Source organism: Eulemur rufifrons, chromosome 2, assembly GCF_041146395.1.
Source record: "Eulemur rufifrons isolate Redbay chromosome 2, OSU_ERuf_1, whole genome shotgun sequence".
NCBI lineage: Eukaryota > Metazoa > Chordata > Mammalia > Primates > Lemuridae > Eulemur > Eulemur rufifrons.
The window spans coordinates 102,349,065-102,370,835 of record NC_090984.1 but is presented as its reverse complement, the minus strand read 5'-3'; the positions used below and the strand labels follow the sequence as shown (position 1 = coordinate 102,370,835).

At 44.6% G+C, this 21,771-nt stretch overlaps 1 protein-coding gene across 2 annotated transcripts in view; it reads right to left on the bottom strand.

Moving 5' to 3' along the window:
- Positions 1 to 21,771, bottom strand: part of IFT43 (intraflagellar transport 43) — an 83,683-nt gene that overhangs the window by 15,553 nt on the left and 46,359 nt on the right. For both annotated transcript variants that reach the window (XR_011232911.1, XM_069465142.1), the window contains exons 4-5: positions 6,780 to 6,812; positions 6,124 to 6,170 (exon numbers count right to left, since the gene is read on the bottom strand). Coding sequence is in view for 1 of the 2 variants with exons in the window: in XM_069465142.1 (XP_069321243.1) it covers positions 6,124 to 6,170; positions 6,780 to 6,812 (80 nt within the window). In the remaining variant the exon portion in view is untranslated. The remainder of the gene's footprint in view (positions 1 to 6,123; positions 6,171 to 6,779; positions 6,813 to 21,771) is intronic.

Here is a 21,771-nt window from a genome sequence, read left to right as displayed (position 1 = left end):
CTGGCAATCTTCATAACTTCATTAAAGGCAGTATATATGGGGAGGTTGAACATCTGTAGTTGAGAATGGGCCAGAATCAGGGCCCATCTCTGCAGAACCAGATTCTCTTCTGGTTACCATGAATTACTTATTCATCCTCCACGTAGAGTCTCTTCTCATGCCAGGCATCTTACCTCGGAAGGCCTTTCACAGTCTTCTCTAGCTATCCAAATCCTACCCATCCTTCAGGACCCAGCACAAGTTCTCCCTTTTTCCTGAAGTGCTCTCAGCCCACAGGGATTGCTTCCTCTTCTGAACTCATGACCATTATTAATGACCATTTGCCACTTTTGCCATCCATTAAACTGTTGTCTTAGTTATTTAACTCTTTTGGTGCCTTTTATCTTTTATGTTCTGTCTCTCCAACAAAGTTCTGTGTTGCTTTAGAGCATAGACAGGCGTGAAGGATTTGCAAATCAGTTCCCAAGGGCCTAATCCAGCTTGCATTTTGTTCTGTTTATAAAGTGTTTTTTAAAAATTCTGTAGTCTTAAAAAATGAATTAAAAAACTTTTAGCTGTGCCATTTCCTCTCTGCCTTTACCATGGACCTCATTATTCCTTATTGTCTTATATTTCTGCTGTTTCACATGTTTATATTATCTGCCTGGCCCCAACTGCATCTGAGCTTAGAGCCTGGCCAGTGTCCTGCAAAGAGTCTCCATGTAGTACTTTCTGGTTAATAAACATATCCCAAAGCCACCTCTAATCGTCACTCACTCTCTGTTTCTCATTCTGAAAACACACCTAATCTTCAAAGTCCCTTTCTTCTTCCAGTTTTCTGTTCTCTTCCTTAGGAAGCCTGAGGCATGAATGACGGGAGGAAGTGCTTCTCTTCTCTCCCTAGGCATCAGGGGCCGGGACAGAGAATGCATTTTGCCCAGGAAAGAATGAGCAACACATACCAAGGATGAAGCAAGGGAAGCTAAATGCTGAGAAATATATCTGGAGAGACATGGATCCTGAAAGTTTTCTATGAAAGACAGGGAGGAAAAGATGGGAAGGCATTTTCTCACTAGACCAGAAGCTCCTGGAGGGCAGGGATTGTCTCATTCATCGCTATCTCCAGCATCTGGAGCAACACAGGCCTCGGGAGGCACTGGACAGAAACTGGCCGGCTTTCCTCAGTAACACCTGACCTCTAAGGCTGGTGCTGGAAGGAGATGATCTACCTGGAGGGGGCCCTGACCTTAGGCCCTTATTTCTACTCACTGAGATTCATCTTCTCCTCTGGGATTGCTCACCAATCACCCCTCACTACCAAGTGTAAGAAGATGATCAGCTGCTTCCCAAGTGGTAACACTCCTTGCACTGATGACCTCAAGGAACCTGAATGGGATTTTATTAAGGGAACCAGTACGTTTTCCCATAGGCACCCAGGGTCTGTTAAATGCCACTGCTGAATGGGCATCCATGGATGACTCAGGACAATCATTCATGGAGTGTCCCCACCCACTGGATATTCTAAGTTCAAAGGAGCAGCCTTCACTAGCCAACCAAGTAATTCTCTGAGCAAAGATAATTCTAGAAACTAGTTATATGTAACATATGATTCCTACTGCATAATGGATTCTAAACATTCATATACAGTGAAATGGACTAAGTCAAGTGTGAATGTAACATATGAGCTGATTTTCCATTAAGGGACTCAAGCATAACTGCATGGAAAACAGATTTATGCTGGGGAAGAGGCATCCCGCCTAGAAGGTAAAAGCAAGTGCACTCTCTGACAAGAAAGGGTTTTATGCCGCAAACCTCCAGGGCCAAAATAAAGGCCAAATCTCAAATTTCACATTCCAAGTTTATGAAGGAGAAAAAAATACTAGAGGTGTTCTCTAAAAATAGGCATCTTTTCTTCTTTCCTTCCTTAATGAAATTTTACTTAGCATCCCATCAATCATTCTGGGCCCTCTATACTACAAATCTGGAAGCTGACATCAATGCAGCCCACCCATGGAAGGAGATGCCAGCATATCTGAGGGTCACACCGTTCGTTATAGCCCAGAGACTAGGAACGAAGGCCCTGGGGTCAAGATCTATATTCAAATCCTGGTGCTGCCGTTTACTAGTTGTGTGACTGTGGTTAAGTCCACCTTTCTTTGCCTTAGTCTGCTCACCTTTAAAATGGGAATAATAAGACAGGTGTGGTGGTGCGCACCTGTAGTCCCAGCTACTCCTGAGGCTGAGGTGGGAGAATCACTTGAGCCCAGGAGTTCAAGGCCCGCCTGGGCAAACATAGCAAGACTCTGTCTTTAAAAAAATTTTTTTAGGTAAATAAGTAAATAACAAATTAACTCATTAATTTAAAAATGGGGATAATGAACAGCTTAAATGTCTATCAACAGGTTAACACACTGTGGTATGTCCATACAATGGAATACTATTTAGCAATGAAAATGAGCAGGCTAATGATACACGCAACAACCTGGGTGCATCCCAAAATCATTACGCTGAGTGAAAAGAGCCAGCATGAAAGAGTACATACTTATGCTTCCATTTATATACAAAATTCTAGAAAATGCCAACTACTCTATAGTACAAAAAACACATCAGTAGTTGCCTGAGGCTGGGACAGAGGAGGGATGATCTGGAAGGAGCGAGGAGGGACTTTCGGGGGTGATGGAAATGTTCTGTATACTGCTCATGGCAGTGGTTTTGTGGGGTGTATACACCTGTCAAAACTCAAATCGTGCACTTTAAATTGGATACAGTTTATTGCATATAAACCAGACCTCAATAAAGTTGATTTTAAGAAACCTTCCCACTGATCTGTTTCGAGAATTAAATGAGAAAAACTGTAGCTGGCACATGGTAAGTGTTTGGTAATAAACGATGATGACAGTGGTGCTGGTGGACACTGGGGCACGAGAGCAGAATGTCCTCCTGGGAGTCAGAAGACCAGAGTTTCTCTCTGAGCCCTGCTGCTCTGAATAATCATCTCCCAGCCTCAATTTCTTAACGTGTCAAATGACAGGTTTGGACACGATGGCCCACAGAGCTCCTTAGAGTTGCAACAATCTGACGTCAAAGCGATGATGCCACAAAGGCAGCCAGTACAAGCTTCTAGTTATAGGCATTCATAATGCGTGCAAACCGGTTACTCCTTGAAATGCAGCATTTCCACATTGAAAAAAGTGGAGAAAGTAGCATTTCAGAAGTCCTATGAAGGGAGCTGGCGAGAGGTTGAAGGGAGGGTGGGGAAAAGCCTGGAGAAGGACACGAGTTGAGTGAACCTCTACAGATCATGACTTTAATTATTTTCTTATATTTCCATTTGGAAGTTTCTGCCAAAGAACTCAAAATCTTTTTTCCTGAATTTAATTTTTTCTTACTTAAAACACAAGTCTCTTGGTGCTTTGAACAAATATAATACACGAGCAAGTGGGGGCTGAAGCTGTCCACAAAAGACGCACTGCAGGAAACAACCTGCCCGACACTCACTCCTATGCACCTTCAAGACTGGCCAGATCCTCACGCTGCCAACTACCTGCCTTCATCTCCAGTCTGCCTCACCCTGGTTCAAATCAGAGGTTCCAGAATCGCTGCTCTAGCATCACAATTTCCACGTACACTGCTCCTTAACCACCTACCGGCTCTGTTAATGTCCAGCAGAGACCCTGCCTCCTGAGTCCGTGGGCACACTCTCCCGGATGGTCACCTTGCTGTACTGTGCAAGCAATGGCTGAAGCAACAGTCTGTGAGGACAGGCAGATCAAAAGTGTGGCCAGCAGCCACCAACCTCTGAGCTGCCAGTTTGGCAATGGCAGAAAACATCCTAGGTACATGTCTGGGAAAATAGACTTTGGGAACAGAAATATAAGATGCCATATTTAATACAGTCATTCGGAACTATTAGTGGGTGGAGAAGTCTGGCAGCTAAAAGCAGTTTAGTGGATTGAGCTGAGGAGGAATATCTGGCAAGAAGAGATACTGAAAAGCAAGGGAACATGCTAGAAAACGATGAGAGTACGCTCACAGGCTATTACTAAACCTTAGAGTGTGGACAGGTTTTCTGACCTCTATGGCTGCTCTTCCACCTAACCTTCTGGAATGAGAGGAGGCAGAAGTATTTTTTTCACATAACTCTCACTCTCTCCAGCTGGTCCTCAGTCTTGGCTTTAGAGGCACGATGGCAGTGTTGTCAAATAGTCGCCTAGGGAGCTTATTTAAATTAATACAGACCTCTGGGCCCCAGTTCCACCTTCTGATTTGTGCATGGCCTGGGAATCTGTATTTTAACCACCATCCCAGAATATTTCATAAATGTCCTTTTCGACCCTCTCCCTAATTTTGTGATTACCAGGTAATTATCTAAGTTTCACAGACAGAATCCTCTCTCTCTTTGTATGTAGTCACATACAAAAGGGTTGAAAGAAGGTTTTGGGATTCCACATCAAGCCATGAGCAAGGAACTGGTACTAGACTTGCCCTCCCACATTAAACAACTAGAAAACTGAGAGAAAAATATACAATATCACTGTTTTCAGATGTTGGACAGTAGACAGTGCAAGACTGGGATTCCTGAGAGAAGGGAAACAGATGAAGTGAGCCCTACGTCACCCCGGTTTTCTGCCTAGAGGTACTTCCTGGACGCTGGCACGGCGAGGGGAAACCCCAAACAGAGCATGGAGGTCTCGCTGAGTTGAGGAGAGACAGACTGAAGTTTAGGGTGGCTTAGGTCGCTGGAATTTGAGGAACAGAGTCTGAAAGACTGGGGAGCCACACAGAGGAACAGCTCCAAAAGTCCAGACTGACAGAATACTAAGTTGTGCCTCCGTAGGGTGAGACCTCGCAAGGCTGGGCAAAGAATGACCCCCAGGAAGGCATGAGCTGAACAATTCCCAGAGCTCATACAGACCTGAAGGAGGCTCAGCTCCACCCAGCCAGGGTGGAGAGATCTGCTAAAGGAAAAGAAATCTTAAAGCAGCTGGAGGGGAAAAGATACATTGCGTAAGGGGGGAACACACGGGAACAAGGATAAGAATAACTACTGACTTCTCATCAGAAACAACGTAAGCCAGAAGACAATGAAATAACTGTTTAAAGTGCTAAAAGAAAAAATACTTTCAACCTAGAATTGTACATCTTGTGAAAAATGAGGACATTTTCAGACGAAGAAGGCAGAGAGAATTTGTTGCCAGAGGACCTGCTCTACAAAACATGATAAAGTTCTTCAGGCTGAAGAAAACTGATACCAGACAGAAACCAGGATCTATACAAAGAAATGAGGAGTGCGGAAATGGTGAATATGTGGGATAAAACAAGGCTTTAGTAATTTAGGTGCAAGCATAGTCTCCCCCTAGTGGGTTTCACTTTAGAGATACATATAAACCTCATCTTTTGTTCTTGAGTTTTGAACACGGGCTTCCACTAGGCCACAGCTGCCTGCCTTGTGAGAGCTGTTTCCCCCTCAGGTGTACAGTCAGCCAGGAACTGACTACTCTGCGTCATGCACTGGAGATAAATAAGACAAGGTGTCTGCCCGTAGGAGCTTCGAGCCTGGTGGGAAAAACAGTCAGGCCCACAAAGAGTTAAAGTGTGATATGTGCACCTTGTACCCAAATCCTGGCTCTAGTCACTCAGTAGATCTGTGACCTTGGGAACTTACTTACCCTCTCTGTGCCTTAGTTTCCACAACTATAAAATGGGGACTGTGGTGAGAGTAAATGCTTTAACGTACACAAACTGGTAGAACAGTGTCTGGTATGTAAACACCTGATAAACATTAGCTGTGTTGCTGTGATTACAATGGAGGTTTGCCGAGGAGGGCGTAAAGAGCACAGAGAAAGAACCTGAGTCAGAGAGGGAGTAGGATGGAAAGGAAGACACTTCACAGGAGGTGGCACTTGAGCTGAGTTTTGAAGGACAAGCAGGGTTAGTGGATAAAGAAGGGGGAGAGACACTCCAGGCAGAGGCGGCTGCAGTTAGCAAGGCAGGGACATGTGAATCAGCACGTGTGACGAGACCACTGCAAATGTTTACAGGAAGGCTGCAGCACACAGTGCCTTCGCGGTAGCCCAGGAAATGCTCTGGGCACTCTGGGGACTCTCTAAGAAGCCCTTTTGACTTCCTCCAGGGGACCCTTACCTCCTCCGTCGTCTGATCCATCCGGGCTCTGCTGTCTGAGGCGATAACTTCCCCCCAAAAAAGAAGAAGAGAGCAGAAAATGAGTTTCAATCACAGAAAGGAACAACCCAATTTTTATTGTATCCATTCTTTCTCCTAGATGACAATGTCCCTGGACCTCCATCAACTTGATCAAACCTAACTGGGCAACTGGGTCTGTCATGTGTGGCTGCACCGTTCCAGGGGGCAGCAGCACACAGAGCATGATGTGAATGCTCTTTCTGCCCCTGGCTCTGCCTGTGCAGCCACCTTTACCTGGAAACCTCCTTTCCTTTTTTTGGATAGAAGGCTAGGAGAAGGCTAGGCTTAGGAAGCTGGCGTTGCTTCTGCCCATCTATACCAATAGAGCAGAAGGCATGGGTCAGTACCCTGACACCTGGACATACGATTCTGTGAAGCACAAGGCGGGAGATATAGCATGGCCATTAATGCCAGAGTCCAGACCTTCAGCTGAGGAAGCAGCATTCACCAAACCCTTGATTCAGCCAGCATAATTCCAGCCCCAGACCACAGCCAGACTCATACTGTCTTATTTTTTAATGCTGTGTTCAACATAGGCAACACTGCACTGTTGACAAAGGTTACCGTAGGATACCATAAGAATACTGGAAACATACTCTTCTATTTCTTCGGAAATCTTCCTTCCTAACCTGAAAAAAAGACAAGACAGGGTTTATGAGCACCCATTAGTCTCATGCCCTGGGGAAGTGTCTTGGGGAAGGGTTTCAAAAGTGGGGCAGATTAGTACATCTCAAGTGCTTTATTCATCTGAATCCTCTTTACAGACCAAGTCCCACAACCAGCAAGAGAGAATGGCAGACACTGTAGTGCCTTCTTATAGTCTTGTTTCAGCATAACTCCAAATTAAATGATTGAATTTAAGTGTAGGTTGAACGAGAAGGTTAAAATTCAAATGAATGCAGATGATATGGTGCCCTTCTTTCTTTCAACACTTACTTGACCCATTTACAGAGCACTTTCTTATGACTGAGGCCCTGGGTCTTATCTGGTGCTGTGAGTTGTCAGCATGTGTAGCTTCCCAGGAGCCAAGGGGATGCCCTGGGCACACAGTTCAGGAACTATTTTTCTGTGTCCTCCACATGAAGGACCAGAAGACCTTATGAGTGACGTTGGGTGAGTAGCACCCCTTAAGACATTCCACGAGAACACAAAGCCTGGCTGACACACACACTTATCTAAGGCAGAGGTTCTCACACGTTAGTGTGCAGAAGAACCATCCGGGCAGTCTGTTAGACATACAGACTGGTGGGCCTGGCAGTTGGAGATTTCCGAATCAGCTGGTCTAGGGGAGGAGGGGGCCAGGAATGTGCATTTTAAAATACTAATCTAAGCAGGTCACAACTGACACTCTGAGAAACACTGATCCAAAGTCTTCTAAGTAAGATTGGCAAGACAATGATAGTAAAGTTGGGTATATGGTGATTACATTTCTGTATGTCTGAAAATTTCCACAATAACAGAGTTGCTGTTTGTTTTAAATGAATCATTTCAAGTTAGAAATCTAGCACATTATGAGCGGGGGCAAAGCGTGGTGGCAACGTCACCATGGCCCAGAGGCAGGATGCATGAGAAGACCCTTGACGGTGTGGGCCCACCAGCCTCCTAGTAAGAGCTACATTGGAGTCAACAAGCAATTCCTGCAAAATGCAAATAACTCCCCTCAAGAGTATAATCATATATTAATTTTTTGTCAATTAAAAATAATTTTAAAAATTAAGCCCATTTAAATAATTTTCTACAAAATTTACTTTACAAACTGTACTATTCTAAAAGAAAAAGCAAGCCTGGCGTGTGGTACACATCTATAATCCCAGCTACCCGGTAGGTTAAGGTAGGAGGATCTCTTGAGCCCAAGAGTTTGAGTCTAGCCTGGGCAACACAGCAAGACCCCATCTCTCAAAAAAAAAAAAAAAGAAAGAAAAAAAAGATAGCTGAAGTGAGGAGGGAGAAGAGGATGGGTAGGTCCAATTGGATGGACAGGATATAACAACTTTGAGGGAATCTCCCAGGCTGCAGTTTTTGACCCTTAAAGGGCAGAGTAAGGAGACTGAGCAACTAGAGGGAGGAAGATGGGACAGAAGGGCAGTGAGAGGCACCAAAGGGAAACTGCAGCAGGGTGCCCAGGGCACCCCCACTGTGGTGTCGCCAGATGCTGTGGGTTCCCAATATCTGTCTCAGGCAAAGGAATCCTAAAGGAAGAGCACCCAGCAGCCACCAAAGCCACCTTCCATCTGTGGGAGGACAGAAGCTGTTTTCCCAGCTCCTGCCATTTCCCAGGACCACTGCCTCTAATTGTCTCTATACTCCTACTGTCCAAGTGACACAGCTAATATGTCGCCAGTGGTAGAAGTGCCTGGATGAAGAATAACGAGATTAAAGAGGCTAGGCAGACCAGGCCAGGGCCTTCCTTGTGTATGTAAGAGACATATTCATCTCTGATTACCCTCAGGAGTCGTGACCGAATTGTTGCTTTCCTATGCAACGTGCCATGGCAAAAGCAGTGATTTTGTCTGAAGGAAACCATAATGATAATGTTCATCTTAAGGGGGAGGCTGATTAATTGCCACTCACCCACTCAACATCCAAAAGGGGGATGAGTTTAATATTCGGCTTCACTGGGGCTGAGCCTACATTCTGTTCTCTCTCACTCTAGGGGGAGCCCAAGGACTTCCCCCACCCTCATTTCTCTCCATGGAGGACGGAGAAAGATGAGAATGGAGTCCCCAATGATAGGCAGCAGGGAGGCCTTCAGGTGGTGTGTTCTCTCTCTCTCTGCCAGGAACAGCAGGTTCTGGTGGACAGAAAACCTGGCGGGAGGGAGGGCCCGGCCTCTGACCTGGATTGCAGAAGGAACACTGCCCACTGCCCAGCCTTATCTAGCCTGCAGATGCATTTGGTCAGCACCATGCTGCTGTTTATTTATTTTTTGTTTTGGTCCATTTTAATGTGAATTCATTGTCAAAATTGAGAGACTTTGTACAAAAATGTAGATTTCTGGATTCTTTCATAAAAGGCCTGGCAACACCAGCCCTGGACTGGTCGAACCTGAGCTCTGGCCCCCCACGGCTCCCTAACACCGGGTGGGCAGAACTAGTTCTTAACCACTGGATCTGTGTTGCTGGGTTTCTTACAGGAGTTGGAGGCAAGTGCATTATTTCCTATGCTATTAATATATAGCTTCCAAACGTGAGAAAGCAAAAGGAAGACCGAGTGGGAGGTGTAGTTTAGGAGAACAGGGAGGGAATACACTAATATTTCTTTAATATACATGTGAATATGCAAATAATTCATCTATGCATAGCGAGAATATAATTTAAGGTGTCACTCTGAAATAAAACCCCACTTCACAGATTCACATCACCTCAGGCTAGTACAGTGCCACAGAGCCCCAGCTCAAGGACCCAGAATCTATGACAACGTTTTTTAAACTACAGGTCTGACCCACTGGTGAGTCATGAAGTCAATTCATTGTAGCATGGAGGTCCGCAGTTTCAGTTGATCCTCTAGATAGGTCTCAGTCATTTGTGCCCTTAAGGGTGTCTTGATTTGGGTTAGGTGGGAGAATACAGATTCGCAGAAATAAGTGGTTGAAAAGCAAGAAAGCATTATTGGGGCATCTTGCTGAAGGCGTAGGTATTCTACTGCATTTTTCCACATTTCAATTGGATCTTTCTTAGCATCAAACGATGACTTTAAAATGTCAGCTACTGAGAGCTCAATCAATTTCATCTGTAGTTCTTTAGATGCCTTGGTGATATCAACTAGGTGAGGCTGAGATGCTCATTTGAGTGTGATGTCATGATTCTCAAAGTCAGTGAACCTTTCATTGTGTTGTCCAATTAATAGTTCTATAGCAGCTGTGTATTCTTCAAATGATTCACATGTATCATCCTGCTCATCAATGACGTTTGCTAACTGGGGAATGTTCATCCGAAATTTCTTTCTGAAGAAATGTTTTGAGAAAATAGAGCTTTTTTCAAAATGCTTGGATTTTCTGCGACATATCATATATAGACTTAATTTTACCTTGCAAAGAAATATTCAAGTTGTTTTGACATATCACACAGAAATGTCGCATTCCTATAGCAATCTTCTTTCAGTAATTCACACTGCTGATTCTGTTCTTCATAAAATTTAACTCTCTGTTCTCACAGAGATAAAATTTTGACTAACACCTGTCCCTGAGATAGCCAACATACTTTAGAATGATAAGGTAAATCCACACTGAATACTTCATCTTTCAACTTTAGCATGTTATGAATCTGAAGATGCCCTGTTGCATTTGCATGAATACAGCTAATAATACTTATAACTTGTTGCGAAATGTTACTTTAACTAATAGCTTTAGCACAGAGATTTTGCTGATGCAAGATACAATGAAAAGAAATAAGAGTGTCTGGATCTGTTAATATTTTTAAATCTATGCAATAAACGCTTCATGTTTTCCTGTCATGGAAGGTACACCATCTGTACGTACACTCACTAAATTTACCAAATTCAGTCCAACTTCACGACATTTATCTTGAAAGTTGTTGAAGATATCCATTCCCCCTGCTCTGTTCACAAGAGTGCCCAAAGCGAGTAACTCTTTGTAGCAAAGAGAATCTACTAATGAAGTACAAAATCTGCACCAAGTCTGCAGTATCAATTGATTCATCCAAAGCAACTGAATAATATATATTTTCCTTTTGAAGCATCGCATGAAGCTGTTCTGTTAAGTTGAAGGCTAATTCATGCTGCCGATCGGTTATGAACTAACTGATTCTCCTTGAAAGAGGTAGTTGTTTGTACTCTGAAATGTTATCGGGGTCTAAGCATCCAACAACTTTGACAACGCATTCTTTCACAATTTCTACGTCACTGAATGGCTTCCATTTTTTTTCTGAGTATATAAGCTACTTTATAAATTGCTTCAGTGGCATTATTTCCAGGTCTTATTGCTGTTTGAAAGAATTGTCTTTGCTTTTGCTTTTCATCTTTTAATTTCTGCAATACAACCTTTCATGCCTCTCCCTCCAATTTAAAATATTTGTGGTCCTTAGCAGTCTTATAATGCTGATGAACACTGAATTTCTTTAATGTTGATAGTGCAGTACCACAAAACAAGCAAATCATCTTATCTTTAGCAGAAACAAGATAATATTGCAATTCCCAAGCCTCACTTAAAAATCTGTTTTCTTCCTTCAGTGTTCTCTTGGTCTTCTTTGACATGATGGGCTGTTAAGCAGACAGAATTAAAAAATACTGTAGAGCTGTGCAACTATTCACAAATTCTACTTCAAACAGAAACACAGTGCATCATTGTCAAAAGCTGGTAACAGACTGGCTACCTGACCCCCATAAACTCTCGCCAACCAGCCTCCTGCGGTAGTGACACCAGTCGGGCCAGGGAAGTTAGAATCATGAGTGTAGGGCCAGGGAAGTTAAATCATGAGTGTAGCAGCTGTCGATTTAGCCCTTGTGGCTTACTAATGTTCTAATTCTGCCAGTCAGTCTGGGGGGATTATTTTGTTGAAACTTATTTTGTTCTTTGGTATTTTAAATATGCTCATTTTAAAAAATAAAATAAAAGAACAAAATATATTAACAAAAATAAAAGGATTTGTTCTGAAAATTTTGGATTTTGCCAAAAGGCTGTGTTTAAAGACCTAGAAGGCCACATGTGCTTAAGCCTGCAGGTTCCCACCCCTGGTATAGACAGAGAATTGAAAGCTGGAGAGAACCCTTTAAACTAGCAGTTCTTCACCAGTGGTGCACAAGAGAATCACACCCGGGAAGCTTTTGCAATGTACATGGGCTGAGGTTATCCCCAAGCCCCCTGAGGTAGTAATTTCTAGAAATGGAACCTAGTGACAGAGATGAGAATTACTGCCCTAAATCTTATTTCAGATATAGACCAGTGATCCCCAATCTTTTTGGCACCAGGGACCAGTTTCATAGAAGACAATTTTTCCACGGCCGGCGGTAGGGGTAGGGGTTGGGGGTGGCACTAGGCAGTGATACCATCGATGGGGAGCAGCTGCAAATACAGATAATACAGATGAAGCATCACTGGCTTGCCTGCCTCTCACCTCCTGCTGTGCCCCCCCCCCCCCCCGGCTCCACCTCCTAAGTTTCATGGAAGACAATTTTTTCACGAGTTGGGGTGGGGTGGGGTCAGGTGGGGTGGAGGACCGGGGCAGGGCAGCCAAGCTCTGTGGCCCTACGGCTTGGTCCCTAACAGGTCACAGAGTGGTACCGATCCACAGCCCAGGGGTTGGGGACTGCAGTATTAGACTGAACATTCCAGTTGCTAAGCAGCAAAACTGAAACCTATTTACCTTCTCCTTCTGAGTTGCCTACTTCCTTCTAACAGAAGTGTTAATGAACATGGACTTGACCTAAAGGCTGCAGGGAGGAAGAAACAGCAAGGGGCCTGAATGGTCCACAGGGTGAAGCCTCGGTTCTGAGAGATCCTGAATTCACACCTGAGTCCATGCTGTTCATAAAGACTAAGCCGGTGCTCTCCTCCAAGCCAGGCCCAGAGCAATCCAGATCCGATTAGAGATGCTTGTTCAATATTCAGAAAGTAAAACATAGAAGTTGCTGAACCAGCACTTTGAAAGTTAATTAAATGCCAGCTTTCTTTTTAAGAGCTACTCCATCACTCACTGATTGCTTTGGCCATTTTGCAGAATGAAGCTTGAACTCTGGACAATGAGAATAAACATTCTCCCTTACCTCCTCCTTGTGGAGATGGGTGATGTGGTAAGGACACATTGGCTTCATCCTTCCTGTGTGTGCTGTGCCTGACCTGGCCAGTGACTTGGCAATGGGGAAATCACAGCCAGCTCAGAGTGGTCCTTTCCAGATTGCCAAGAACGCTCAGCCGAGAAGCCACCACATTCTTGAAACGTTGGCCTCTCAGGCAGAGGTCATGCAGGTGAGGTCGAGGCCTTCATTTAAAGACCGGTCCTTTAGCCCTACACTCAACCTGTCACCTCCGGTCTTCATCTCAACTTCTCTCTGACCCGTGCCTGGTCTGTCCTCCTCGGCTTGGTGCATCCTCTCTCCACTCTCCGGGCAAAGCCCATTCCCAGCCCTAGCCTGCCCTTCCTCTGTGCTGCCCCCACCCCACAAGCCTGTGGGGGGTGATTACTGATGATAACAACAATCAACGTTTATTGAGCTTCCTGGGCACCAGGCACTGTCATTACAGTATTTATATATTACTATTATACAACAGTTTATCTTCTATGTAGTATTACATGTTATCTTAATTATCATCTTATTTAATTCACTCTGTCTTACAGGTGAGGAGACTGGGGCTTGGAGAGGTAAAGTACCTTGCCCAAGGTCACTCACCTAGAAGGCGGTAGAGCCAGAATGCAAGCCTAGGCTGTCTGATTCCAAAGCTCAGTTCATAACCTCTGCAGGACAGAGACATACGGGCAGTTCTACACCATGGGAAATGCTCCTTGTAGGGATGTCACTTCAAATCCAATTAATATTTTCCAGGACACGGACATGGATTCAACTTATAGTAGGCTACAGCTTTGTCAGGTTTGAGGATATGGTAGTTAACACTGGTTTAATTGTTCTGTGATTTATTACGTATGTTTTATTTACAAAATGACAGCTTACATTATGGCAAAAAAGAGATCCTGTCTAGCTAAGTCACCTTTCTGTCCTTTTTGAATTTCTCTTGCTCAAATGCAATCCCTTTTTTTGGCATGTAGAGCCCACATTATTATGACATGCAGTGTCATAATTTGGTCGGCTGAGCAAAAGCTTGTCCCACTGGTGCATCCCGTGACTGCAGCCACACAGGACCATGGTGGAACCTTGGATCCTCATGGTGTCATTGGGGGGCTTGATGGTAAAGAAGTGCTATGATGTAAAAAAAAAACCTTCTCTGCCTGCAGGGTCTGTCTTCTCTGTCCTCCCTGCTGCATCAGCCGGCCTGGTCTGGCCATGGTGACCAAGAATCCACACAAACATGATTATGTCTGTGGGAATAACAAGGGGTCATGACCCCAACTGCAGGGACCTTGCCAGCCTGCGGGGAAGAGACCCCAAAGCAACCTGGATTTCCCATCACCAGATATGAGGCTTCAAGTGCTGCTACACGGGTTATGTGCTGAAGGGTAAAAGGCAGCCCTAATGTAGACATCATCTCAGTTAAAATGTTTCTCTCGAGTTTAATGGAATACTGCAGAGATCTAAATGGAGATAAAGTACCACGGCTCAGAGAACAGCCAGGATGCTATCTTTATGCAGCATGACAATGTTCAGTGGTTAATTAGACACCGTTAACCTATTTTAGCAGGGGACATAACTGGGATAAATGGGGGGAAGTGTCCTTGAAGTCTCTTAATATCCACAGCACACACTGGACCCTAGACTCACCTCCCTGCTGCAAGGCAGAACAGGCTTAAAATAGACCAAAGTGCCAGGCAACTGGAGCCTGGGCTGTCCCGGGGGAGGGCCCTCTGCTAGCCCATCCCTCATGGATCACAGCCTCTGACTTGGGGAGGAATGTGAAGGGTTTGGGCAAATGGTTACAACTGTAACTTGTTGCAGGTGAGGGGAACATACAGCCATAGTAAGGCGCTCACATGGCTCCCATTACAAAAGAGAAGACATTCTGCAGCCAGGGGCTAAATGCATAAAGAAAAATTGGCAAAGGGAAGAGCAGGAATGAGACACCAACTAAACTGGTGCCAAAGCTACCTTACATTTAAAAAATATATCACTCCTTTGGAGGAAAAGAAATCAAAATGCCATTTTCTTACAAGGTTTTCTACCCTCATAATTTTAAAATGCCCAATAAAAATCTCACAATTGCCTCTAAATCTCATTGAGGTAAATTTTACCGGGCATGAGAGAGGGGACGCAGTTATGTCCCAGATCATCTAGCATGTCACTAGCAAAGCCAAAAGCAAGGCTCTGCTTTATAAATGTGTGAGTCACCAAATGAGCCTTCACACCGAAAACCCAAATCTGAGGACAGAAGAATCTGCCACTGTCATAGTGGCTACACTGTCTGTTCAGCGTCAGGCAGTTTACTGGATAACTGTGGTCCCTCTGCTCTGAGATGTCCCCACACCTACAGTATCGATTAAAAGCCAGTTATTTCTCATGAACTGAAGTTTTCCTTGGCCAATAGATTTCTCCTCATTTAAATCTCTCCTAAAAGCTGAAGTTCCCACCCTCTTCCCCCTCAGTTCCTCGTTCTTGCCATTTGTGTCTGGCATCTCGTATATATCAGTAGATACTGCATCCACTCCCTTCTTTTAAAGACAGCAAGAATTCCCAAGCACCTAAATTTTGGTACTATGGGGTTTTAGATCACACTAGATCGTATTTAACTCCTGCCAGCATAGTTCATCAATAAGACATCTGGCAGAAAGACGAAAACCCATGTCCTGTCCTGTCTGTAGATGGCCAAACCCTATCCACTTGAAGGCAAAGTGCATGGGCAATTCCTGGGTGAAGTTTGCCCCCTGCTGGTCAGATTAAAATAACATCTTTGTTCTGATTGAAAGTAAAAGAGCATTTATTTAACATATGAAAAAAAGTTGAAATATACCAGAAGTTTTAGTAGCTAAAAATAGTTATGGGAACATATAAAATGTATGTATATGCCTGATATCAAGAAGAAGTGGTAGAGAGTTTAGAACTCTAGATCTTAGGTATCCCAAGTGAACATTACTGTATTCAGGAAAACTTTATCACTAATTATCTACTAGGCACAAGTGGGAGGTGTTGGGAATCGTGGATCTTTTGCTCAGGATTTTACAAACTGGTGGAAGAAAAGAACATTACAGAAATAACACCAATACGTCCATAAACTCACATACTGCAGGGCTTAACACTCCACCACCATCCAACTGTGCAGCGGTCAGATGAAGAATTGGAGACTGGGAGTCCTCAAAGGGACCCAAGGAAAGTCCCAAAGCCAGCTGGATGCACAGCTGGAACTCGAAACCAAGGTTCACAGTCCCTTGTTTGTGCCGCTGGTTCTACTAAGCACCAAACTTGACAGGACGACTGAGGGAGATGTAAGCAAACTGTCACTCCGGCTGGGGGATGGGGAGGTCCCCTAGAAGACTTGCCAAGTGAGAGACAGGAAGCTTGCCACAGGCAGGAAAGCCCCAGGAGGGAAACGACCTGAACAAAGGTCAGAGGCATGAAGGGGACACGGGTGTTCATTAAACAGCAGGGGACCTGGTGTGGCTCAAATACAGACAAGGTGGTGGCTGGAAATGAGAATGGAATCGGGGCTGCTGGAGAAGCAAACAGACTTGAATTAGATGGTATTATCTGCTGGCATCAGTTCTATAAATACACACACTGACACTGATCGGGAGGGAATCTGGGGCTAGAAATTAATTTTCACTGGGTTCTTTTATTTTTCCCCCTTTCAAGCAACTTAAGCCCACAAATAATGAGAGATTTCAATGGGTAATATGCAACTCACCTTGTATTCCGCAGAATAAAAGCAACACAAAGGAGTTAAGCAGAGAAGTTGCTATGCCTCCTACTGGGAGAAAGAATGGGGAGAAAAACCACTATAGGACAGTGTTTCCCCATGTGTGCCATTTTCAAATGCCACCTTCACAAATTTTGCTACAGCTGTCTACTTTCTGCACCTACTTAGTACTTTCTTTAAATTGATTCCTTGCTTTTTCTTCAATAAATTTATGTAAAAGAAAACTATATCCTCAATGAAAAGCTAGCATCCTCAGTAATAGAGAAGGTGATAGTAAAAAATATAGCATTTTAAAAACTACAAACTTTATTTTATTATAGCTAGGTATTGCTGTTTGCCAAAAGTATGAGAGCCTACAACTTACTCTTCATTAGAAAGGGAGATTAGTGGGGTTAGAGAAGCGCTAAGGAAATACTTGCTGAAAATTGAGACTTTTCCACTGGTGTGATCAGAGGGACTGAACGCTAACAGAAAAGAGAGTAATGCGGGACTCAAGGCCAGTCCTGGGCAAATGCAGCTATGAGGACAGAGGAGGAGCGTGATGACTGGGATGTGGTGACTGGGACAAGCAGAAATCCATGAATCATGGGGCAAACTTCTCAGTATTTCTGGAACCTTTATTTCAATTCACCTTTAATCACTGAATGGATTGGGTCTTTCACTTCTCCTGGAGAGAAGTTTCTGCTCTGCAATGGGGAAACCAGTAAAGATTTCCTTCTAGTTACTGACCCACTGTTTTCTCTGCTCTTCATGTACATCCTGCAGTCCCCCCAGTAGCCCATAAATCCACTGAGACTCGCCTGAATGATGAGGTGTGCAAAGAGGAGGCACCTCGCTTCCAGCTGCCAGCACACGAGGCCATGAGGGAGTGCAAGGCATGGCTGGCAGCCTCCCAGAAGGCTCAGTGCTCACCTCGGTGATTCCCTGGTAAATATGAACCAAGGATACCCTGGCACTTCCAAACATGGCTTCTTGTACAATGACCACTGTGAAGCCAGGACCAGCTGTGTGGCCACCAGTAACCAGCTCTGGTGGGGGTAGCATGATCAAAAAGTACAATCACTGACCAACCAACTAAGCCAGAAAAAACTCAGATTGTGTGCAGGGCCTCCATTTTGTGTGCATATGTATACCAACGTGTGCCCAACCTGCTTCATCTATATTAAAACTGCTTTCGGTAACTTCTCAATAAAGGACTAAAAAGAAAAGGAAAGAAGTAGGTGTGATGTTCACAGATGCATTTTATTTTTAAGAGACTGAATCCATCAAAGGGAGAACAAGGAGATCATTTATGTTGGGAGAATTTTAACCAATGGCTGGCATCGCTAATCATTCCCTCCTGGCTTTCAGCGCTCATACTGCAAAGCAGCAAGTCCCCCTTAGCAGAGACTGGCTGGCTCAGGGGACACAACTTTTTACCTCGCAAGTTTTTTTTGTTCAATAAGATTGCTTCATACGATCAACATCTCATTTCTGTGAGGATCCCAGAGGATAGCAGTAAAGACAATTTTCTTCTAACAGACTCGCTCTTGCACAAATACTATAGTGCATGGCCTTTTCATGAACTTGAGATAAATGCTTGCAGCTCTCAAGGTTTGAGAATGGGCATGGCTGTAGAATGAGAGGCACATTCTATTATACTAATTAGCTGTACGACCTTGGGCAGTGGGGCAAGGTGACATTTAAGGGCCTTTCTAACTCTATGATTCTGTAACTCAGAGGCACTTAACCTCCCTGGTTCTCAGCTCCAAACCGAAGGGGCCAGACTCCATGACTTCTCAGGTCTCTCCCCAGCTCTGTGAACGGGGACCTACCCTGCCTCCCCTAATCCAGGCTCCCACTCCCATCTGCTCCCCATGAATACCTTTCTCTATTCTGACAATCTCCAAGCGGCCCCTTCCCTGCAACTGGTTTATCCAGCCCTAAAATTTCAATCAAGACAGTGTGATGTGCTGGTTTGGAGCTCACAAAAATCAACATGGGAAGAGAAAGGGAGGGAGAGAGGGTGGTCTGCTTGCCTCTTCTCTTTTTCAATAATTTTTAGGGACAATAAAGTTAACCCAAACTCTCTTCCTACTTAAGAATTTAAGGCGGTTTCCTCCTTGGCCCTTTCCTCTCCTTTATTAGCTGTTGTTACCATCTGCTATAATTTTTCCAATTGTACGGAGAAATGCTACCTTTCCTTTATATCCCTCTCTTCACCAGTTAAACTGCTCCTGACATTCCCAATTGCTGCTTAATACGAGTCTTTTCTTTCCTTTCCCTGCAAACAGTTGGAAAGAGGGCATCTGCCTAGACCTGCTGAACCCTGCAAACTTCCAAACAGGGGCAACTCAGAAACCAACTCTCCTGTTCTCCAGGTTGGAGAGGACTCAGAGAACCATAGGCTCAATCACTAGGCATCAGGCCAGCCAAGGTGTGCGTGCTGAGCTCTGGTCTTGGGTCCCATTTTAAACTTGCTTGAAACCAGGGGGTCTGAGCATGGGCTCTGGAATCAGGGGTGCTATGGTTTGAATGTTTGTATCCCCTCCAAAATTCATGTTGAAACTAAATCCCCAATGCAACCGTATTCAGAGGTGAGGACTGCAGGAGGCGATTGGGCCATAAGAGCTCTGCCCTCATGGATGGGATTAGTGTCTTATCAAGGGGCTGGCAGGGACTTGCCTAAGCCCTTTTGCCCTTCTGCCTTTTGCCACATGAGAACACAGCAATAACGTGACATCTTGGAAGCAGAGTACAGCCCTCACCAGACACCAAACCTGTTGACACTTCGATCTTGGACTCCACAGCCTCCAGAACTCTGAGAAATAAACTTCTATTATCATAAATGACCCAGTCTGGGGTACTTAGTTATAGCAGCAGGAACGGACTAAGACAGAGGGCCTGGGTTCAAACTGGAGTTTGCCCATTCACTAGCTGTTGCTCTTGGGTAACTCACTTTAAACTCTGCAAAATTGGTGATAATACATTCTACTTCACGAGGTTGTTCTAAGAATAAAAGAAGTTAATTCAGGCAAAGCATGTAGCATAGTACTTGGCACAGAGGAAGTACTCAATGAATAGTCACTTGCTGCCACTATTATTAATATTACTATTTTCACCCCAGTCTCTATTCCCTATGTGGTTTATCCTTGCTTGAGATGTTGTCTTTGTCCTTCTTGGTCCTGCAAATGAACTCAGCCCTGAGATGGGTGCTGGCTAGGTGTGCCCAGCTGAGTTGCTTCATACTTTTTGCTTCTAGGGACCCATCATCCCCCCAGCTTCCACACAAGCCTGCCACCCCCTGCTGCACTTGCCCGGGCCACCCTCAGGGCATGCCCAGCAGCCTGCCTCCCACCTGCCCTGCCGACCCCATCTCCACACCCCTACCCACAACAGGAGAAACACTGTGACCAGCTCACAAGGCCTCACCGCCAGCTGGCCGCTACTTTCCGCAACAGAGTTAACTTACCTCCAGGTTTCTCAGCACGTACCCCTCTGGTTTGTTCCATCTCTTGTTTTACTTACTCTGCCTCTTGCTTCCCTTCCTTCATTTCAGCCACTTCTGTTCATCCCTCTCTAAAAAGCAACTTTTTTCTGACTTTCAAATGCTTTCTGAAGGATTCTCCACTTCTGGGAAGCTTCTAGAATTAGGTGAAATTGTTTCTATATTACTTAGCACACCTAACCTTTCACATCACATGGCATAATCTTTTTTTTTTTTTTTTTTTTGAGACAGAGTCTCACTCTGTTGCCCAGGCTAGAGTGAGTGCCGTGGCGTCAGCCTAGCTCACAGCAACCTCAAACTCCTGAGCTCAAGGGATCCTCCTGCCTCAGCCTCCCAAGTAGCTGGGACTACAGGCATGCACCACCATGCCCGGCTAATTTTTTCTATATATATTTTTAGCTGTCCATATAATTTCTTTCTATTTTTAGTAGAGATGGGGTCTCGCTCTTGCTCAGGCTGGTCTCGAACTCCTGAGCTCAAACGATCCGCCCACCTCGACCTCCCACAGTGCTAGAATTACAGGCGTGAGCCACCGCGCCCGGCCCACATGGCATAATCTTTAAAGTAGGATAGTATCGTCCAGTGAGTGGCTTCTGGATCTTAGCTTGATGGGGTCAGACTACAGAAAACAGACTGGCACCTACCCCAAGTCACCTCTCCTTCTTCTTTTTCTTTTTGTTTGTTTTTTAATCTTCCTTCATCCTCCTACATCCCCTTCCTCTTAATTCAAATGCCAATTTTGTTTAGGGGACAATGAGCCCACCTAAAAATAATCTATTGCCCAGCCTCTCTCACACTGAGGGGCAGACATACCCCACATTTCTGACCAAAGAGAAAGATGTAGCATCCCCTGAGGAGCACATTGCTCTCCCTCACATATAAAAAACAAATTCTTGCCAACAAAGAGTCCTTCACCTTCACCTTCATGTCATTCTCCCTTTTCCTGCCTGGAAAACAGAGGTGAGCCCTGGAGGTATAGCAGCCATCACACAACCATGAGGCATGAGCATGGCGACAAAGGCCCACACGCTAAGGATGGCAGGGCAGAAAGAAAGAGCTCCATCCTCCTGGCTCTGTGGGGCTGCCATGACAGCCCTGGGCTGCCGAACCCTGGACCTCTCATTTTCTGAGATAAACTCCTTTCTGTTTAAGCCTCTATTAATGGAGTTTTCTGTTGCTTGCAGATGGGTGCAACGCCAACTAAACAGCACATCTAGTGGCAAATGATAACTCATTCTAGTCAAGAAGGAACATATCCTACGGAAAAACCAAGCACACATAATCATAATTAGTTAACCTTACTATATGGTCTCAGAAGAGAAAGCAACGATTTGAAATAGATAAAAAAGAGGTGCAATTCTCAGGATATGAATGAGAGACATTGCCAATATGTACTAGACAAAAAGGTGTCAAACTCAGGGGCAAAAAGATGAGCAGACCCTCTTTACAACTTTGCCCAGCCTAAAAAGAGAGCATCCACCATAAAGAATGAAGATGAGAGAGCCCTTAAGAAGTATGTGTTATTGTGATTTATAATGAGAAATATACATTTAGCTTTCATCCAAATACAGTTGACCTTTAAACAACAAGGACTTAGGGGTGCTGACCCCCACCCCCACCCACCATG